The 18,910-nt window shown below is 40.5% G+C and overlaps 1 protein-coding gene across 1 annotated transcript; it reads right to left on the bottom strand.

The window, feature by feature from the left end:
• Positions 1–4,998: 4,998 nt before the first annotated feature.
• plag1 (pleiomorphic adenoma gene 1) lies at positions 4,999–18,894 on the bottom strand. Its single transcript, XM_008438236.3, has 3 exons — positions 18,483–18,894; positions 13,126–13,479; positions 4,999–12,960 (listed from the first exon to the last, which is right to left on the bottom strand). Exons 2-3 carry the CDS (start codon positions 13,371–13,373, stop codon positions 11,778–11,780), a joined length of 1,431 nt encoding a protein of 476 aa, XP_008436458.2. The 5' UTR covers positions 13,374–13,479; positions 18,483–18,894; the 3' UTR covers positions 4,999–11,777.
• Between the last annotated feature and the right edge of the window lie 16 nt (positions 18,895–18,910).

Raw genomic sequence — 18,910 nt, 5'->3', positions numbered from 1 at the left:
GGGTGAAAGTAATTTTAAATTCTTGGGGGTACTATGACAAAAAAATAATAATTCCCTTCTCACCCTCCATGGGTGGTCTCTCTCTCTCTCTCTCTCTCCCTCGCTCTCTCTCACTCTCATCCTCTGAGCTCAGGTCCTCTACCAGAGGCCTGGGAGCTTGAGGGTTCCTCCAGTATCTTGGCTGTGCCTAGAACTGCACATTTCTGGACTGAGATGTCTGATGTTCCTGTTTGAGCCACTGCTCCAGTTTGGGGGTGACTGCCCCGAGGGCCCCGATGACCACAGGCACCACTGTGGTCTTCACCTTCCAGGTCTTTTCCAGTTCCTCTCTGAGGCCCTGGTATTTCTCCAGTTTCTCCTTTTTCCTGATGTTGTAGTCACTTGGTATTGCTACATCCACCACAACGGCTTTCCTCTGTTCTTTATCCACCACCACAATGTCCGGTTGGTTCTCCATCACCATCTTGTCTGTCTGGATCTGGAAGTCCCACAGGATCTTAGCTCGGTCATTCTCCACCACTTTTGGGGGTGTTCCCCACTTTGATCTCGGGGCTTCCAGTCCATATCCTGCACAGATGTTCCTGTACACTATGCCCGCCACTTGGTTATGTCGTTCCATGTACGCTTTCCCTGCCAGCATCTTGCACCCTGCTGTTATGTGCTGGACTGTCTCAGGGGCCTCCTTGCACAACCTACACCTTGGGTCTTGTCTGGTGTGGTAGATCTGAGCCTCTATTGCTCTGGTGTTTAGGGCCTGTTCCTGGGCGGCCAGGATGAGAGCCTCTGTGCTGTCCTTGAGTCCAGCTTTCTCCAGCCATTGGTAGGTTTTCCTGACATCAGCCACTTCAGTTATTTGTCGGTGGTACATCCCATGTAGGGGCTTGTCCTCCCATGATGGTACCTCCAGCACCTCGTCCTCTGTTCTCCATTGTCTGAGACATTCGCTGAGCACATCGTCCGTTGAGGCTTTGTCCTTGATGTATTTATGGATCTTGGATGTTTCATCCTGGACAGTGGCTCTCACACTCACTAGTCCTCTGCCTCCTTCCTTACAGCTCATGTACAGTCTCAGGGTGCTGGATTTGGGGTGGAACCCTCCATACATGGTTAGTAGCTTCTGAGTCTTAATATATAAGTCTATATATATATATATATATATATATATATATATATATATATATATATATATATATATATATATATAATATGCTTCTTTGTGTGCTTTGGAGTTTCTGTGCTGATAAAATTTTTTGCAAAGTGATAAAAGCTGGTTAGCTCTTGAATTCCTATAAAATAAAGCTGTATTTCCTTCAGCCCACTGGCTGCAATGTTGACACCTTGAGATGCCTTGAGACCTAAATTCTGAACATCATGGCAACATCTCTGTCATGGGCCCAAAGTTATGGAATGACTTGCCTTTGCAGGTCAGAGAGGCCCCTTCACTGTCCACTTTTAAAGTTTGTCTTTAAACCCATTTATTTTACTTGGCTTTCAACACCAGTGGGATCTAGTTTTAAATTGTATGTTTTCGTTTTTAAACTGTAAGAGTTTTTTTTATTTCTTTATTTCTTTTTATTTTTTATTGTTATGTTGTGTTTTACTGTGCAGCACTTTGTATCAGCTGTGGTTGTTTTAAAGTGCTTTATAAATAAAGTTGGATTGGATTGGATTGGAGTGCATCCCAGTTTTCCATGTCTGGCATATGACCATTAATTTTAGCTTTTAAACAGGTTATATTGATCCTGTCTGGACACAGACCTGATGCTTGGCACAGGTCTGTGCCTTACCTCTTATTTAGTGGAAATATTGATGTTGATGAGATTTTCTCCAAAATAATAACCCTTTTCAACCTTTATAGCTCCACTGTTGAAAAATGACATGAAATAATGTCATTTGTGACATTATTTCAATGTCACAAATGACATTGAAATAAAATCCAGTCCAACATCTGGTTTGAGGTGATTCCTCTGGAACCTATTGGAGAAAAAATATCCCAACTTCAGAAGATGAGCTTTAACCTAACAGAGCTCTGTGGTTCCTCCTGTCAGTATGAGAGTCAGGGTGAGGAGGCGCAATGTTAGGAAGGGAAGTGGAAGCTGCAGGATCTTCAGAACTAACAGGTCATGTGCCAGGTCTGTGCCTTCCCCACATGAAGAACTTTCTGTGACAGCTGGGGGGTCAGATCCTTCATCCCAATCCCAGTCGTCTCCAGCTCTGGATTTGGACACTACAGGGCCCGGCATTACCTTCTCAGAGTATGACGGATAAAACTGAAAGTTGACGTTTTAAGAAGGAAAGAGAGTAATACTGATGATTTGATGAACTACCCCTTTTCTACTGGAGAACTTAAAAGAGCTTTGGGTAGAACTAGGAATAGTGTTCCAGGCAAAGACACTTTGTCTTTGTAAGTCATCACTTACATTAAGACATGTAAGTGATGATGCGTTAGATCAATTATTAACATTATATAATAAGATTTGGGAAGAGTGGAGACAACCACGTAAATGGAAAGAAACCATTATTCCAATAAGGAAACCTGGGAAAGATCATAGTGATCCTGGAAACTACAGACCGATTGCTTTAACGTCTAATATGTGTTAATGGAAAGGATGGTGAAAGAAAGATTAATGCAATATTTGAAGTCAAGAAATGTAATTGCTCATTAGAGTGATTTTCATAGAGCAATATCCTATTTTATGTTTAAAGGATAATATTAGGAAACCTCAGATTAATTAAGGAAACTGTTGCTGGTGTGTTTTTTAATGTAGAAAAGGCATATGATATGTTGTAAAGAGAATTAAATCACATCAGATAGGTATAGGAGGAAACATATTTAATTGATTGTGGGAATTTTTATGCGATAGAACTATTCAAGTTAAAATAGAATCACATGTTTCACAGTCATGTAATATAGAAAATGGAACTCCTCAAGGAAGAGTGGTAAACCCAACATTATTTTCAGTTATGATTGATAACTGAAATCATCATCAACCTTTCTTTAAGTTTTGGCAAATCACTTTTTGCTGATGTTGGAACATTAGGGAAAAGTGGGATACATTTAGACCAGTGTTTCTCCATCCTGGTCCTCAGGCCCCCCTGTCCTGCATGTTTTAGGTGTTTCCCTTCCACACACACCTGAATTGTATCTCTGGGTGATTAACAATCTTCTGCAGCACTTGAAGGTCATGCAGTCATTTGAATCAGCTGTTCTGGAACAGAGGCTCTTCTAAAACATGCAGAGCAGGAGGCTGAGGACCAGGGAGGAGAAACACTGTTGGAGACCGTCTTATTTTAAAACTTCACAGCCATTGATAAATTGAGTAAGTGGGGAAAAGAATAGGGATTTAAATGTTCATTTCAGAAGTCAAAAGTAATATTTTTCACAAATAAAAAATTGGGGTTAATAAAAAATTGTATTTATAGGGGCGAGTTAAAAAGGGTTGACAACCTTCATTTTTTGGGAGTAGTTTTGATAAGACACTAATTTGGAAAATCAGATGGAGCATATTATGGAGAAAAGTAAAAAGGTCCTTAACTTTATGAGGTGTTTAGCAGAGTTCAGCCCATGTCGGCACAGGATGCGTTTCACTGTGGATAATGACAGCTTCAGCTAGCATCCACACAAAGTCTTTGGCTTTTGTTCCTGGGTTAATCTGCACAGTTTGGACCAGAACCTGCTCATCTCTGGCATACAGAACCCGTCTCTTCCCTGAGCATTATGATGATTAGACATTCCCACCAGGTCTATACTTGCATCTAATTGTTTGAACAAATGAACCTGGCCAGGACATAGGTAGACGAACCCTATTTACTGTGAATGTAAAATGTTATGCACTTTCCATTTCTTCTGACAAGCTGGAATATCAGCAATATTGTTGCAAATTTTTCACAAAAAATGCTTAAAACTACAACAGACTGAAGAAGTTGACAAATACATTTCTACAATTTTAAAAGGTTTTACTGTGAAAATGTACATCATCTCAGTTGATTATTTGCACTTTTTTTCTGTTAATTCCACAGACTGAGCAGTCTTGATTACATGCTGCTGATAGAGTTAATAAACTGAACTTGGAAATTGTTTTGATACTTAAAGCAATGAAATGAGCTACTGTGTCTCATTTCAGCTATTTTGATTATTTGGTCATTTAATGGTGGAGCTGGTGGGTAGTACAGATAAATGATTAAATATCATCAGAGTATCATAGTATTTCAATTTGACGGAGGACGGGGACTAGACGGCATGAAAAAAATGTATTATCTCTTGGAGGGGCATGTCAGAAAAGAATTGAGAAGCACTGGGCTAACCTAACACAACAATGGCTAAAAACATCCAGTGGGTCACTAGTAAAACAGAAGAAAATATAGCTCTACTGTCGATTACACACATTTGTCTCTTTGATTCTTTCTCAAAGAATCAAACTTCATGTTCCTCTGCTGGCTGTCTTAGGAAGGCGGAGCCTCCACAGTCAGGAGAATGGTGCCAGGGTTTGATTGGACCTGATCAATACCCGTGGTGCAATGAGGTATGTAATCTTTTCTGTTTGGGTTCAGTGAGTTCACACTAACAGTTCAACAGAGTTCAGTTTATTTATAGCAGGCAGAGGTGGGTAAAAAGGGCAGGTTTCTATTCTGTGGGCATAAGAGTGATATTTTTCAGAAGCCACTGAGACACAATTAGCATCTGCTTTGTGCAGCTTTTGAGAAAACACTAAACTCTTAGTTACCTAGCTTACAATCCTCCCTTCTATCATTTAAGAAAATATGATCCCATTCTGTCAGGTGACGGTGGAAGACAAGGAGACCCAGCACTTCCTGGATTATCTGTCTCAGTAAGCTCTTCTTTTGTTCTATTCATCAGAACCACGTCTCCGCCTTGCATCAGCTCTTTCAGCTGATGGGCTTGGATCTGTTACAACATGAATATGTAATAGTTGCTGACTTACACAGGAACGTCTGGTTGGTGAAAGTTTTACAAAAATAACCAAACAAATGCAGAAGTTGATTCTTTTCCTTGACTTTATTGAACTTTCATTACACTGAGTAAAAACATGAGAGTTGACAAATGCAGCTCTCCTCTTTCATAGCAGCATTGTATTTGAATGAAGTCTGGTTATTTTGCCAACCAATAAATAAACTTTCTTTGGATAATGACAATGTTTAAAAAGATAAAGAAGGAAAAAAACAGTTGATAAAAGCTGCAGCATTGATTTTTCACCATCTAAACACATATGTATTTGTACTTATATGTATGATTTATTTTGCCTATATGTATAAAATATGGCAGTAGTTTGGGAAAATGGAAAATGTATATCAACTTGTAGAGATTGTACTCTGACTTTGCTATTGACAATGTGGGTGAAAATGCTGAAACAGAACAAGCAGCAAACCCAACACGTCTGATGAAGTTTATCTCTCAACTCACTTTGAACAGCATGCAAAACGTTTGAGGATCAGCACATACTCTGCATATTCCCATCTTTCTTCTCTTTCTTTCAACGTCTTTACATATGGTGGTGGTGTATGCAGCAGTACACTGGGACCATGTAATTACAAGCATGTCTGAACGGATGAACAAAGACTCACAGTACAACAAAAATATGTATATAAGGTAGAAGCAGGCACACATGGCAGCTTTTCAGCTAAGCTGGATACATGTACAAACAATACATTTAAGAGAAAGAGGTCTGTAGCACCTTAAGGAGCTTTAGACATAGCAGCTTGTTCCAATACCATAACATTTTGCAGTATTGCAGTGTTTCTTACATACACATTCAATATAGATCACTGGTAATGCTGGAGCTTATAACTTCGTCTGACACCAAATGACCTACAGTCTGCCTTTTACTGGTGGCCTTGTCTCCACAACACCAGAGAAAGATTTTTTTTCAGAAGGAAAATTGAACATAGCTTGAGAGTTTTAACTGTTTGACAAAATCAGGAAGGTCTTTTGTTTGTTTTTATGTTTTCTTTAACCATCTCATTTAAAGTCCTTGGATTCTAGATAACATACAAGTTCTACTGTTAAATATTTGGGTTCATCTAAAATGTCTTAGACAAAATTAACATATTTATAAAACAAAACCAAACAAATCTGTTGTCACAATCTCAGAAATTGTGTCAGAAAAAGTAAGTACACCCTTCCTTAATTCAAAGGATGCTGATGGACCATACCTAAATCATCTGGTTCAAACCAAGTCTTAAAACGAATACAACCTCGAGTGACAAATAACAAATTCATCTGACACAATTGATTTATTTACCAAAAACCAAAGCAAAACGCAGAAGGCGAGTGTTAAAAATTAAGTTCACCCTCATTTACATCAGAAAAACAGTTGGCAGTTAGTTGCTCTGTAGCACACATTCTGTATTGGTGTCAATACAACAGCAATAACATGCAACATGGATCAGAATTTACCTGGAGGTCTCAACATTCAGCAGCTACATCTCACATGTTACATCCTTTTTAAATTTAGATTCCAAACAAACCAGCTTGAGAAATTTCTGTTGGATGCCACTACAGTTATTTGGCTAAAATGTTCTGCATTAACTCTTCATATATACTGTTGAGCATGGAAGTGATGGTTTATCCTGATTTTACATTGAGCTCATTTAAGTTCACCCTGAACAGCTCGGCACCATCCAGCCATCGTCTATTCCCAACAGATGTTCTACGTATCTTCAGTGACTGGGTGGGAGGCAGAGTACACTGTGGGAGGTAGGCCGTCACAGGGCAAACAACCATGCACACACACTCATCTCTAAGGGCAATTTTACAGAGACTAACAATGCAGTCATGTTTTTGAACTATGGAAGGGAAAAGTCAGGATCTTCTTGCTGCTACCAGCTGCTCCACCGTGCAGCCCTGCTCTGTGCCATTCACAATGTTCTCAAGACAGTTAAGGCCATCTGTCCTCCAGCTGAAACTTGGCCCAAGTAGCTCATCCCAAAAGACAATTCATATCTACAACAGAATAACAGAAAAAGGATCAAATGAGGCAATTAAAGTAACGAATCCCGTCCAGAACCCAGTCTGATGAAAGCTCTTATGAGCAACAATTCAACTGAAATAGTTCTGTGAAAATACTTCTCTAATAATAACACAGAACTCTGATAAGATCATACAGGAGATGATTGTTTGTAGTTATTGAATCAAAGACTGGGTTTAATGTCTACAATCTGCTTCTGCATTGTAGCTCAGTTTAATGTTGGATGAATGAGGACAATGCAAAATTGAATGTATTGTTTGTCTCAGGTTGTATAGACCTTATTTTAAGCATCATCAGTTTGAATTCAAACATGCTGGAGGCAGATATATTTGGGTGTTAAAATGTCCATTAAGTCCTGTTTGACGTGGCGTCGCCTGTAAGAGCGTATGGATAGTTAACTTCAACTAAAATGTATGCGTTTCAAACTGCATACAGACTGTGCAAGTAAAGCAAAAAGTACACTTTTATCGGAAAAACACTGTCAACACGTTAAACTGTAAAAATAAACATTTATAATGTATTTACATTTTACTGTAAATACTAAGAAAGGTAAATATATCATTTATACATTTGTATTAAGCATTTAAACCAAAAGCACTGGAAGATTAAAGGCATTTCATAAACACAAAGTGCTGCAATAATCAAAAACATTTTTCATAAAATTTTCACAAAATACAGGTAGCACACACTGATAAATGCTTTGACACAGTAACATTCAACTCTATATTTTACATGATCTACAAAAACCTTATTCAGGAAGGAATACAAGGGGACTTAATGTTAAACAGAAACTGGAGTTCATGATTTGAATACTGAAGCTGTGAGGTAAAGAACACCATGATGGACACTAATGAAATGTCAGTTCTGTGCATTTCAACAGAAATCACACGTCACCCAAACCAGGTGTTTTTCTAGATCAACCACACAACAATTTATTTAGGGAACCCTGATCCATCTGATCAGGGTTCAGATAGAGATCTGAACCCTGATCTCCATCTGAACCCTGATCTCCATTCCCTTTTCAGATGGTTTTATTTCCAACAGAATCTCAGCTACCCCAGATATTTGTCAGAAAAGATCATTCATGCATCAATACAAGAACAACTGCCTTTTTCACCACTCTCACACAAATCATGTCTGCTTATTTTTTAAACTTTTAAATGACTCCACAGCTAGTGGAAAAGAGAGAGTTCTTCACTTGTAACCTGACAGTGAAAGCAGCAGCTCCTGGCGACCAGCCTATATGCTGATGGATATCAACAACACATGATGACAAAACAATATGGGAAAGCAGAACAGATAGAAAACGTCAGAAAATGAAACAGTTATCAAGATCAGGATCCTTAGAAATCAGATCTTTGCCATGAGAAACTTTAAATTGACTGATTTTTTTATATTAACTGCTCTCAAACGCTGACGTTCATACACCAATACACAGATTGGTAGGGAACTTTTGGTTTAGTGCCTAGCTCAAGGATACATCAACATGAGACTGGAAGAGGTTGGAGTGTAACTTTCAACCTTCAAAATAAAAGACACATACTCTCCTGATTGATCCACAGTCACTCCATGGGTCCAAAAAAAATCTAACTGCTGCCTGGGTAAAGAACATGTGGTATTTTCTACTCCCTAATCTGTGACATTGGCAGTTTTGGCATGATAAATTTGAATGCAAGGCAATTATTAGTTCCACTTCAAGAAATGTAAGGATTGGAACTAGGACTGGTTCTGAAAGGCTCATCTTGGACCTGTGGTGGTGCTTTGACATATTACGTCTGTCCACATGCCTCGTCAGCAGTTGGAACCTATCCCTTCATTCCTGCATAAAAATCAAACTTTTTAGACTTCCGGGGACCACAGCAGATAAGTTCAAGAGAATGTGTAATGATTCATTAGGTAAAGACTTTCTGGAAGATCACAACATTCATATTACTAAGACCTGAACAAAGTCTAAACAGAGCAGATTTTACTTTAATAGAAGGAAAGAGATAGAACTCTTGTTTATTGTAGAGGAAACTTACAAGACTTGACTATAAATATTCTAATTATGTTTCAAACATCATTATATAATATACTAATGTTGTAATAATAGCATAAAAATCAGCTCTGATGGGAGTTTTAGTCAGATATTTCAATATTAGACGGGTGATCATAAAGTTATGCCTGATCTGTGTTGGTACAGGTACCATTCTGGGGTTTGTGTGATTCATGTCACACATGAGATGTTCATCTGCAGGGCAGCAGATGAACATCTCAGCTATAACCAAGTTTTCTTCTATTAAAGAAACTCTTGGAGGAGGATTAATTATAGAACTGAAGCCTCTGTATTAAATGGGAAGCACTCCAAACTTATGTCAACTTTATAACTTTAGTTTTAATTGGTACATAAAGTTCTTAATATACCAATACAGTACATGGAATTGCAATCTGATGTTGCAGTGGACCCCCAGCATACACCACAGTTAGGGATTGTAATCAACTGTGAATGGCTAAAATCCACAAATAATTAAGAACCCTCCTAAAACCCCCATATCTGCCTATTTTAATCATTGAGACAATAATTATACCTTAATATACATTAATACACACAGTGGAAACTGTCTTAGCAGCAGCTGCTGTCCGCAGTCTTCCCTACCTCTACTCTTGGGGTTACAGCCAATCATTGCCGAGGAAAATTGATGAAGCTCCTGGATTGGCTGTTTTGCAACCACCAGCCCACAGCATGTGATGTGAAGGAGAGCTGTACTTACAAATTTTTGCTTGTATATTTTCTTTAGAAATGTTGATATACTGTCCAAAATATTTGCAAATCATTTAGAGTTACATGGTTTACAGACAAATCTGTCTCCATAAACTGAACGTTGAATCAACAGGGGTCCTCCGTGAGCAATACTGCAAAAGACTGCTTATATCAAGTATCATATACTCACTCTTTGCATGTAGATATCATATTTGACCTGAAGGATAGACTCTGTCCTTAAAGTCCATGGAGGTTCTAGATTTTTAGTAGCTGATGCAAAGCTCACTGAGAACTGTTGGGAATATAAAATGGCAAAGAAAGAAACAAACAAACAAAAGCCAGAAAATTTGGACTTAGTCATAATCAATGTCATTATCACAGATTTTAGCAATGCAATCAAGTATACGGGCTTCAGATTGAAAATTCTCTTTGCTAATATGCTACAGTAAATAATACAGTACGCCCCTCCCTGCCTAGTTGCAGGATTCACCTATTCATGTATTTTTCTGTTACGTTACTCCAAATACAGTTTGAAAAATTTGCTTATTTGCAAATCTTTTCATAGAGCATATTTAAAAAAAGATTCTAAAGAAAATATAGCTTGTGAATCTGAAATGTGCAATACAACAAGACATACTGGCATTTGTAAAGGAGCCAATCAAGGGGCACCATTCATTTTCCTCGATGATGACAGATGCCAAAGAGCAGAAACAAGAAAGACGGAGGATGTTAGTTCTACTGTAGTGACAAGACAGTTTCCACTGTGTTTATTACTGTATATTAAGGTATATCCGGTATTTAAAAGTTATTTTTAAAAGTTGTAAGTCAGTTATAAGCATTTTTAGAGAGGGTTTCAAGTATTTGCAGATTTTAGCCACTTCCTGGGGGTTTTGGTCCCTAAAGGGTCATTTACATCAAAAGGGGCATTTTGTGTGGAGAAACCATTCGTTTTGTTGAGTTATTTAAATTGTTTCAATTAGTTTTATGAGAAACAGCTGTTAGTTTGGGTATTTGGTCAAAAAATCATTTTAAGTAAGTCAGTTTCCATTTACATATCCGTAGGCATATGAGGGAAGCAGAACCTTGTCCACAGATAGTTTGGTCCTCTTGTTGGGTGATTAACTGAGGTTGAAGAAAGATCCTATCACTGCTAATCACTGAGTGCTGGATCACTTTTAGCTCAATATTTTGGGAGTTTCAATTATATTGTTTTGTGGACTTTGCTTATTGTTGGGAAGTTAAGTAGATACTCAGTAGTTCTAGCTTGGTCATTTGCTTTCAGTGATTCAGATTGAGTAAAGTGTGTCCTTTTATTGCATTCTGTCATGTCTACAACCTATTTCATGAACAAAACAGTTTACATATTAGGAGATGTTTTCCCAGTTAAAATGATTAGAGTTTGAATTATCGCAAAACTACAGAGGTGTGCTTTAAAAATATGGCAACACTAAAATCTAAAGTAGCACTCTACTTTACGGCAACGTATAAAGCTAAAGCAGGGGTATACGTTTCCATAAAGAGTTAGGAATGATTATTAAGTTCTAAGTAAACTGTGGGTTATTCAACTGAACTACTGCAGTTAGAGAAAATGTCCCAGATAAAAACTCTTCAACAATGTGGCAGTGTAGGTTAAAGATGAGCTATCTATATCACTATATCCATATCACAATAAGTTGCTTATTACTGATTTATTGCAACAAGCATTAAATCAGCATGAAGCTGAGGGACACTTTCTATCATGTTATTAAAGAGGAACATTGAAGCTGATAGATATTTAAGTAATTTCTGTCTTTGGAGCAGCTTAGAAAATATGAAAGAAAAAGACTTTAGGAGAATATGTCCAGAAATAAAGAACAGGGTAATTCATCTGGAATAAAGGTTGAATAAGCCAGATATATATAAAGCTGTGTATGTTTGTAACTGCTGGCCCTGGTCATCATGCACCTACTGCTTTGTAATTGTCTCTTCACTTTTTAACAAATGACCTGACCATCTAGAATGACTGGAATCCTGTCTGGCTGTTTCAGCTGCATTAGGCAGGACAGACTCCATCACTGAAATGCTTGGTGAAACCGGGGTAGTGTTGTGGGTGTGCTCAGGCTACATATGAAGGAGGAGGGGAGTCCTTGGAGAGGGCTCTCTGCAGGTTCTTCACCCACAGGCATCTGGGGTAGAGGAACAGATTCTTCAGAGGAAGGAAAAGTGATGGCTGGTCCTATGCTGCCCCCTCCACTTCCTACGTGATTGTATGGAGGCCCATTGTGTGGCAAGAAGTTGAACAGTTGGGAGAAATCCATAAGTGAAGAAGATGAGGCCATAGAGTCTGCTGCAGGACCTGCTGCTGGCGTGGACATTTTGGAAAGGGATGCCTCCTCGCTTGCTTCCTCCAGCATACCTACATGAGGTAACAACTCGAGTTTGGAGGACGGGATTTGAGGCTCTACAGATGCAGAGGATGAGGATGGCATGGTGTTCTGCAGCTCCATTAGATAGGTCTCCAGTTCTCCCTTTAGATTCTGCTCCCTCTCATGTGAGGTGATGGTGTATGAGGTAAAGTTGGAGCTCAGTGGGTACTTTAAAGAAAAGGGATTACTAGGGGAAGAAAAGGGCTGTGTGTCCAGGTCGGAGCTTGTGAACATGTTAACCTGGTGTGATTTTGTTGTCAGTGTTGCTGGAAGCTCGTCCTTGATGCTTCCAGTAGCCAAATCATAAACATCTGTCTCCAGCGAATCAGCTGGTTCAGTTTTTACCCTCAGCAGCTCCCTGGTGTGGCTCTTCTTCATGTGGCGTGTCAGATGATCCTTCCTACCAAAGCGCTGAGCACAGAACTGACAGAGGAAATCCTTGCGTCCAGTGTGCACCACCATGTGGCGTCGCACATCTTTGCGGGTGTAAAACTGACGCTCACAATGTTCACAACAATGCTTCTTCTCTTTGGTTCCTCCAGATGGCTTGCCTGCGTGTGTTTTGAGGTGTTCCAGGAGAACCACAGTGCTGGGGAACAGCTGCAGGCACACTTGGCAGGTCAGGTCTCCGCTGTTTGCAGCATGGAGGGCCAGGTGGCGCTTAAAGCCCAGCTTGGTGTTGTAGCTCTTCCCGCACTCCTGACAGGTGAAGGCCTCCTTGTGTGGATCATGAGTGTGCAGGTGATTTTTTAAGTGATCCTTGCGGTGAAACATTTTTTCACAGTATGAACACTTGTGGCTTTTTTCTGGTGAGTGAGTTGCCATATGCCTTGGAACACAGACACAATCTATGAGCATTCAGAATGGCTGAAATTATATTCAAAGTTAGCATGCGTTACATAGAACTGTAAGTAAAGCTACTCATTAGTATATTATAATGCTAGATTTCAATAAGCCTAAAGAAAAAAAATCAACATGCTGCACCCTGCTGTACCGTAGCAGCTTGTATTTGGAGACGAAAGCCTTGGTGCAGTCCGGATGAGAGCAGCGATACGGCCTTTCCCCTGTGTGAGAGTATGAGTGCACCCTCAACTTCTCCAGGCTGTTGAATGCCTTCTGACACTCCTGACAAGGAAAATTCTTCTTGGGTTTCCCTTCTGCTCTCCTGCGTTTCCCTGATGTTGGTGAAAGCTTGGCTTTCTCCAGAACACGGTCATGGCGGTTCTCTGTTCCAGTGGCCATGGCACCCTAAAGCAGACCAGCTACATGAAGAGCAGGGTGCCCGAAAAATGCTGATGTAACTCCGACGTCCAGCTTTAGGTTGTCATCCCAGCCTGGACTAAGGCGCCTGGCACATAAAGAAAAGAAGAGAAAAGCATTATGTAAATAGTTAAATGTTACACTTAAGAGAATACTGGGTGTGTCTAATCTTAGGGGCTGCATTCTCTGAGAGTCATCAAAGAACCTGACCTACATTGACGTCTGGCAGTGAAAGGCTGTGAAATTGGATGAACTGACCTTCAGATTTATTCCCACCCTCACTCGGCATATGTTGTGTCATGTAGCAACTGCAATGGTGTTAAACACAAGCATTGATAAACACAAGCTGGTAAAAATGGAGCTCAAAGTTTTGCAGTTTTATTTGTTACATAATCAGGATTTCCCCCAGTGTGTAAGCAGCCTGGTGGGGCACCAGACTCAGCAAGAAGCAGCTGATCAGCTGCCACCAGAACTGCCTTTTTTTCCACCAACTAAATGCAAAATAGTACATATATATATATATATATATATATATATATATATATATATATATATATATATATATATATATATATCGGTGATCGGTGATCATCGCTGTCTCGCATTACCGAACATCAAAATCGATGGCCATGACACCTCACACCTTCGCAGTGAGGTCACTTCGCAGCTCATCTCCTCTTTTCTTCACACTACACACGGCAAAGAAATCCTAAGTGATGCCGTGTGGAACTATAACGCTCAGAGTGAACAGGGAAGTTTGTGTGTTGCGACAGACATCGGGGGTGAAGCAGGTCAAAATGTATCAACACAACGAATCTAATGTGACATTTAAAAAACAAGCACTTGACGGAGTTTGGCTACGTCGAGGCTCACTGCAGAAAAAAAGACATCTGGAGAGGCCAGATAGCAACTAAAGCAGCGCACAGCAACCAACACTAACCCATAAAACCATGGAAGATGGTCAGAAAGCTAAACAAACAGCCCAAGAAATAATAAGTCTTGGAGCTAGCACTGGAAGATGCTGGTAGTGCTCTCAATGTTGGACTGCCACTACTGGTAGTAATATCTCACAGACTCCAGCTCCACTTTACATCAGACGTCTTTCAACCTCCACCCAGCAGTGACCTGCTTAAAGCTGCAGCAGGGAACTGAAACAAACAAAAAAGATTTTTTATATGTATTACAACTTTTGCTATGTTCTAACATAAAACAGATAATCTGAAAAAAACATTAAATCAATCTCCTCTGTCTCCTCCCTGTTTTCTGCAGCATTACTGAGTTCGGTCAGAAACAGCCAATCAGAACCAGCACAAAACAATTAGCCATGCTCTCAGGAAGGTTTGATTTAGTAAGTCATTATTGCTCATTTTGATATATATGTGTGTGTGCGTGTGTGTAGGTGTGCGCGCGTGTGTGTCAGGAATTCCAGAAATTTGAATACTGTGAAGAAATCAAATTAAGAATGTTGTAATTTGAATGTGTCACACTAAACATCTACTAAACTCAAAGCACCACTAGGTGTCATTAAATTACTTCAGTTTGGTTCAATTGTATCAGTGCGTTTCAATATGGGGAAAACTGCAGACCCAACAACTGGTCAGAAGACCATCATTGTTACTCTCCATAGGGTGGGTAAAGCCACTAAAGGTTATCGCTGAGGAGGTTGGCTGTTCACAGAGTGCTGTGACAATGTCTGCTGTAGGCGTTGGTAAACTCTGCTTTCTTAAATCCAAGGTCATCACTACATGATTCCTTCTGCTGAGGATCTGTATGGAGCTTTAGATTTCATTTTCCAGCAGGACTTGGCCCTGCCCATGCTGCCAGAAGCATGGCCATCAAAGTCTGGTTTGATGTCCAGTGCTTTGACTGGCCAGCCAACTTGCTGGACCTACACACCATTGAGAATCTATGGCGTATTCTCAACAGGAAAATGAACGGCACCAAATCCAACAACAAGGAAGAGCTGACAGCAAACATCAAGAAAATCTCTGCTTTCATAATTCCCAGGCAGTGCCACAGGCTGACTGCATCGAGGAAGTGATTGAGGCAAAGGGATTTACAACAAATATTGTCATATTCCAGAGACATGGCCAAGGTAAGGAAGCCTGAAATTCCTTACCTTGACCAGCACTGAACAATACACATAAGTTGAAACGTCTAGACTGTGCCAACCAAGATATCTAAAGACAGATTTTTCAAAGCTTTATGGACTGATGAGATGAGAGGGACTCATCAGGGATAGACCAGATGGATGGACTGGATAATGGGCACAGAGCTCCACTTTACATCAGACGCCAGCAAGGTGGAGGTGGGGTACTGATATGGGCTGGTATTATTAAAGATGAGCCGGTTGGACCTTTTCAGGTTGAAGATGGATTCAAAATCAACTCCCAAACCTGCTGCCAGTTATTAGAAGACACTTTCTTCAATCAGTGGTCCGGGAAAAGGTCTGTGTCTTTTTCAAGAAGACTGTGATTTTTATGCTCCATCACATGCACCACAGTACTCCACTATGTGTCTGGCCAGTAAAGGCCTTAAAGGTGAAAGAACAATGAAGTGGCCCCCTTCCTCCCCAGCCCTAAGGCCTAAAAGCACGGCAACTTAGGGGTGGAGGGAATAAAAACATCTTATTTTAATAGGCCTTTATTTTGAAATTAAACATCAGATCAGATTGACATTTGCTGGTTTTGTTCTAGAGGTGTCCCTCTGCCACCCAGAAATGAGAGAAGTTGCTGAACGCAGAGAATTTTTCAGCATTGCTTAATGTCCCCAATTATTTCCGATACATTCTTTGTTTTTGCAACTGCATAAATACAAAGTCTAAACTTGAAGCTTCTGGAAATCTACATGCAGTAGATCAAACATGAACTGGATGTGAGCTTTTACTCTGACAGGAGCTGGTAAATTAGGGTGCCGTAACGTCCTGCGCTGTGGTGCACGTGAAAATTGAATGCGGGCTGGCTTTACTGTCATTTTTGACGACGCGGCTAGCTTTACCGCAACTGCACAGCCAGAGCTAACGCGGTGGGGTTTAAACTCCTACCTTGATCAAAAACTCTGGAAGGAAACATAATTCCTCACAGGGGGTTGATGTAAATATCCATACAGGTCAGCCTGTGTTCAGTTTGAATGAAAGGAGGTGCACACGATCCACGCTGAGATAAACTTAAGACATCCAGCTGATGCAGCGCGTGAGGCAACGCGCAGAGGCGCCAGTGTTGTGATTGGTCCGGCTTTAAATGCATAAACTATAAACCTACCTTCTATAAACATAACTTTTAGAATTTAGGAATAAATCTGAGCCACCAGTGAAATGTTCAGAGCAATAGAGGCCCTTGCAATCTGACTTTAAAAAAAAAAAAATTGTTTTTTAAATTTTTTTTAATTATTATTATTTTCCTAAAACATAACCAAGAAAGGCTTAGCCTGGCGGCGGGGCAAGTAAAGCATGGCGGGCCGCCAGGCCTATGGCCCACCAGCATCTCTACTTCCTCAGGAAACTGCAGACAGCTGGACTTGTGAACTCAGTCCTGAGGAGCTTCTATCGCTGTGTGGTGGAGAGCATCCTCTGCACCTGCATCACCGTGTGGCACAGCAGCTGAGAGGACAGTTCTGCAGAGCGTGGTAAAGGCTGCACAGAAGACTGTACGGAGTCATCTTCACATCAAGAAGGACTCCACCCATCCTGCACACACTCTGTTCCAGCCGCTCCCCTCAGGCAGGAGGCTGAGGAGGATCCAGATTCTTCCCTTCAGCCATCAGACTGCTGAACTCAAGCTGCACCTAATTCAACTTCATCTCATAAATGATTTACACACACGCACTTTTTAATATGCACATGTATATATCACATCAATTACTTTATGATTTATTTTTTGCTAGTGCATTAAATTTCTTTATGTAGAACCTGAGTTAGAATTTTGTACCATAAAAGAGCAAAGGTGATATGGCAATAAAACAATTCTTGCATCCTTGAATCAATAAACTGACAGACTCTATAAATGGAAGGTCTATATAACTGTTATTGAAAAGAAGGGTGACTATATTGGTCACTGATTTATTTTTTAAATGTCAGAAATGTTTATTATTCTCACTTTAACAGATGACAATAAACAAGTGAGATGGGAAAATGTTCCGTTTTAATTCAGTTGCATAGTAATGCTGCACACTGTGCACATAGATATTGTCCTAAGAAAGCCAAATCTCACTTTTACTTTCTTAAATATTGAGGTTTGGAGGGTTATTATAAATTTTGTATTGACGGAAAGCGCTGTAGATGTTCAACAATAAAATTAATCATCAAAAGTCCAACTTGCGTAATAATTGTACAGTATAACAGAATATATACAGGTTTTTTTTCTTTGGCCCAGTTGACAACTAATGTTCACCGTCATCATGAACACCAGCAAATAAGAGTCACAGCTTTCAGCGTGAGGCTGATGAGTCAGTCAGTCCAGCTCATCATCTCTTCAGTGACCCGTCAGCCTGTGAACCATCAACTGGCAGCCAAACCATCAACTGGCAGCCAAACCAAGCTTCCCTCTGCACCTGGTGACTGTAGCCCGGTTTGTTTTCCTCCAGGTTGCAGCGATGCCATCATGTCTGCACTGTGAATCTCTCCTCTCGCTGCATGTAGCCTGTCGCTACTGGTTGTCCTCATTTTTCCACAAAGAAACGCTAAAAGCAGCGTATTGACCTGCTGACGGTAACCAGCATGGATCAAACATAAAGCAGTGAATCTGAACACAGCAGACAGAATGGATGTTATTTCTGAGTTTAGGTTTCTTGCAAAGCCCAGCGCAGAGTCGCTGTCATTAAATAAGAAGAAAAAAGCAGTCAGCTCCAACTTTCTGTCACTTCTCTACCGTCGGTGGAGGCGCAGTGTGACACGCATTCCTGTCGGCACTGACTGAACTTCTTCACGGGTTTTCAGAAGGAAAATACTTCGCTGCTTGTTTCTCTGCTCCGCAGCGGAGGATTGATTAACAGAAACTTTTCCCCCAACTCACCCCCACCTCTCCTCATTTAAATAACCCCGATATTTGAAGGCATCAGCGGAGTGCCCGTTTGTTTCATTTACACCAAACTTACCCTGGGAGCTTCCACATCCTTTCTGTGGACTTTTTCTTGACTTTCAACTATTTTCCGAATTTTTTGTAATTTTTTTCTCATATTTTTTGCCAGACGCGGCGGGCCTGAAAATTGTTTGCTCTCTCCTCTTTCGGGCAGCCATTGTGTATGCGCTGCGATGCAACCGCACTATGCAGTGGCCACGCCCACCCCGGTGTCCTGCTTCATGTGATTTGCTGACGGCGCTGCCATTTTCACGTCCATCTCTTGTACAGGCCTTTCAATAAACGGCTTTTTTTTGGACTTGCTAGTTATCCTGTCAATCGTTATTAGTGCTTTGCTCTGTTTCCCAACGATAGGAGGAAGGACGGACCGCAGAAGGAATCCTATTGGACTGCCGGGCTGTCATGCGACGGGGTTAGCGCTTTCCGGCACTTTCATTGGTTGGA

Source organism: Poecilia reticulata, chromosome 20 (assembly GCF_904066995.2).
Source record: "Poecilia reticulata chromosome 20, P_reticulata-male-v2, whole genome shotgun sequence".
In the NCBI taxonomy this organism is placed as follows: domain Eukaryota; kingdom Metazoa; phylum Chordata; class Actinopteri; order Cyprinodontiformes; family Poeciliidae; genus Poecilia; species Poecilia reticulata.
The sequence above is the reverse complement of the archived record's forward strand: the minus strand, read 5'-3'. Positions and strand labels throughout refer to the sequence as shown.